Source organism: Poecilia latipinna, unplaced genomic scaffold (genome assembly GCF_001443285.1).
Source record: "Poecilia latipinna isolate Pla-1442-1.1 unplaced genomic scaffold, P_latipinna-1.0 Scaffold53, whole genome shotgun sequence".
NCBI lineage: Eukaryota > Metazoa > Chordata > Actinopteri > Cyprinodontiformes > Poeciliidae > Poecilia > Poecilia latipinna.
Genome location: NW_015112669.1, coordinates 529,588 through 531,845, shown reverse-complemented (window position 1 = coordinate 531,845; position 2,258 = coordinate 529,588). Strand labels below are relative to the sequence as shown.

The 2,258-nt window shown below is 36.0% G+C and overlaps 1 protein-coding gene across 1 annotated transcript in view; it reads right to left on the bottom strand.

Annotated features, from left to right (window-relative positions):
- The window catches only part of parga (poly (ADP-ribose) glycohydrolase a), a 31,252-nt gene that overhangs the window by 22,267 nt on the left and 6,727 nt on the right, over positions 1-2,258 (bottom strand). Inside the window, exons 5-7 of the mRNA XM_015052514.1 lie at positions 1,963-2,085; positions 1,758-1,838; positions 1,226-1,300 (exon numbers count right to left, since the gene is read on the bottom strand). Of these exons, the coding sequence (XP_014908000.1) occupies positions 1,226-1,300; positions 1,758-1,838; positions 1,963-2,085 (279 nt within the window). The remainder of the gene's footprint in view (positions 1-1,225; positions 1,301-1,757; positions 1,839-1,962; positions 2,086-2,258) is intronic.

Genomic DNA, 2,258 nt, shown 5'->3' with positions numbered 1-2,258 from the left:
AATTAGGCATATCATCCCAGCGACATTCCTCACCTTTATCTAATATTGTACGTTTCCCTGGTAACATGCAGTCCTGCTTTCATACCTTCAGTACTCTTCATTGAAACATGGAGGAATACTGAAGCTAAAACAACAAAGTGTAAACAGTAATGAGGATTTTGTGCCACCACAGTGTTTCCTGGAGGGTAATACAATAAATTATTGTCCTACAAAAGGTCCACATTCAAAGTGGTTGGACAGAAAACATGCTGATCAGAGGCCAGGAAAGGGAAGTGTCTTGCCTCCCTCCTTAGTGTCTTTACAGGTTTAACGGGACATTTTAATTACATTGAATTAAGCCATAAGAGGCTTAGGTTGCTATTGACCCAACAAGTCTTACTCCGAAAAATTATTTCCCACAAGAGGGAAAAGGAAAATGGTCTGAGTAATTCATCATGAGAGAATGGACGCAAGAAATAAATGCGCTTTTTCTTGTAAGATCACAGAGCCGTCTCTTAGCAGTCGTAGTTAATTAACTCTAACAACTTGACCAGCATATTTACAAAGAAAAACGTTGATGATTAGATATCAATGCATATACTAAAACATGTTTTCTTCTTAACTTTAGGGAGAATTACAGCTGATGCATGACAAAGAATATTCCTTAAGAATGCAAATAGCTCAACTCAAAACATCTCAGAAATCAGTGCATTTCAATTCCCACCAATACCAATGCTTTAGTTTGTATAGTAATATTAATAATATGCGTCAGCATAGTTAAAGTGATCTCAGGATAGAAAGTGAGAAGAGAAAATTAAGATAAGCCATTGCTCTTGTTTATATGCAACAGCTGCTGATGCTTTGATCTGCACTCGTCTGTGCAAACTGTAAGGTGCTCCCAGGAGCCTCTCAGGTACCTTATGGGATGATGAGCAGCAGCGTGTGTGCAGTCAAACGAATTAAAGCAGACTTTCTTTGCAAGCAACTCTAAACTGTAATATGCCTCTAGCTTCTTTCTTTTTCTACAATAAACTAAAGATAACATCATTGTGGCTTAAAAACCGATTACTAACAAAAGAATGACATGTCCATTACTGTTTTTAATTAATATTTTACATAACTTATAAAAACAAAAGCTCAAAGTTTTCACATATATAACAGAAAAAAAGAAAAACTAAGTGGCATACGGGATTGACTATACTTTTCTTATTTACTTTGTAAAACAATCATGTTTAGAACTGCTTACCTCTGTGCAAAAAAGGTTCAAGGCAGTGAAGTCCCACTTCTTTGCATGGGCCGTGTTGTACCTCAGTATTGCATCCTGAGGAAGAGAACGGACGGCATTTATTTTTTTTAGAAATTGGCAAGTTAAGGTTGGCCGTCATTGATCTTAAATCGAAAACTCAAATGTCTCAGGATAGCATCGCGTGAGAAGTTTTATATGCAACCTGAAGAATAAGAGCTGCAAACTCTGCCACCATGTGGTTGTTTGTGGTATATGTTCAGACATTCATAAAGTGCTTTAAAAGAGCTAAACTAAAAACCTAAAAGAAACTCTACAGATTAGGCTAGATAATGTTTAAAAAAAAAAGCCGTCGTTTTTGGTTCAAGAAGTTTTTTAAACTGTTTAAATAAGCTACAAAATAAAACATTTTTTTAAAGAAATGCATAAAGAAAAAAGTTGATGGAATGAATTAATCAACATTTGAATTGCTTAGTTTAACAACAATGAGCTGAAATTATGATTGACTAAACACACAAGTCTAAAACACTCTTACCCTGACATCCAGACAACTTTTGAATCCTTTGTGTAAGGCAGTATGGATCAGTTCCCACCGACTCTGGAAACCACTTCCATCCTTTACAGTGATTATTAAAGAAAAACATAACACTTGTCATACAACAGTGAGATCTTTTAGAGCAATCATGTGATTTAAAGGGCGGCTATGTTACACATAAAGCACGAAACAATAATTAACATACCTCAGTCTCCAAAGGAAACAGATTTTTTTCAGAGCAGGGCATCTTAACGGACAAATCGTCCCACACATCTCTGAACTTGGAGGGGTATGGGATGGGGACTTCTCCCTCTCTGAGGAGATCTGTCTGTAACAGGAAAGGCAACAAATCCCATCATTAGCACTTCTTCTGCTTTATGATCTTGTTCCATGAAACCACAACAGAATTAAATAAAATTATTGTCCGAAGCAAACTCAACAAATTAACACAAACAAATAAACAGACATAGTCGATTCAATAATGACATGACTTGTAAAAAA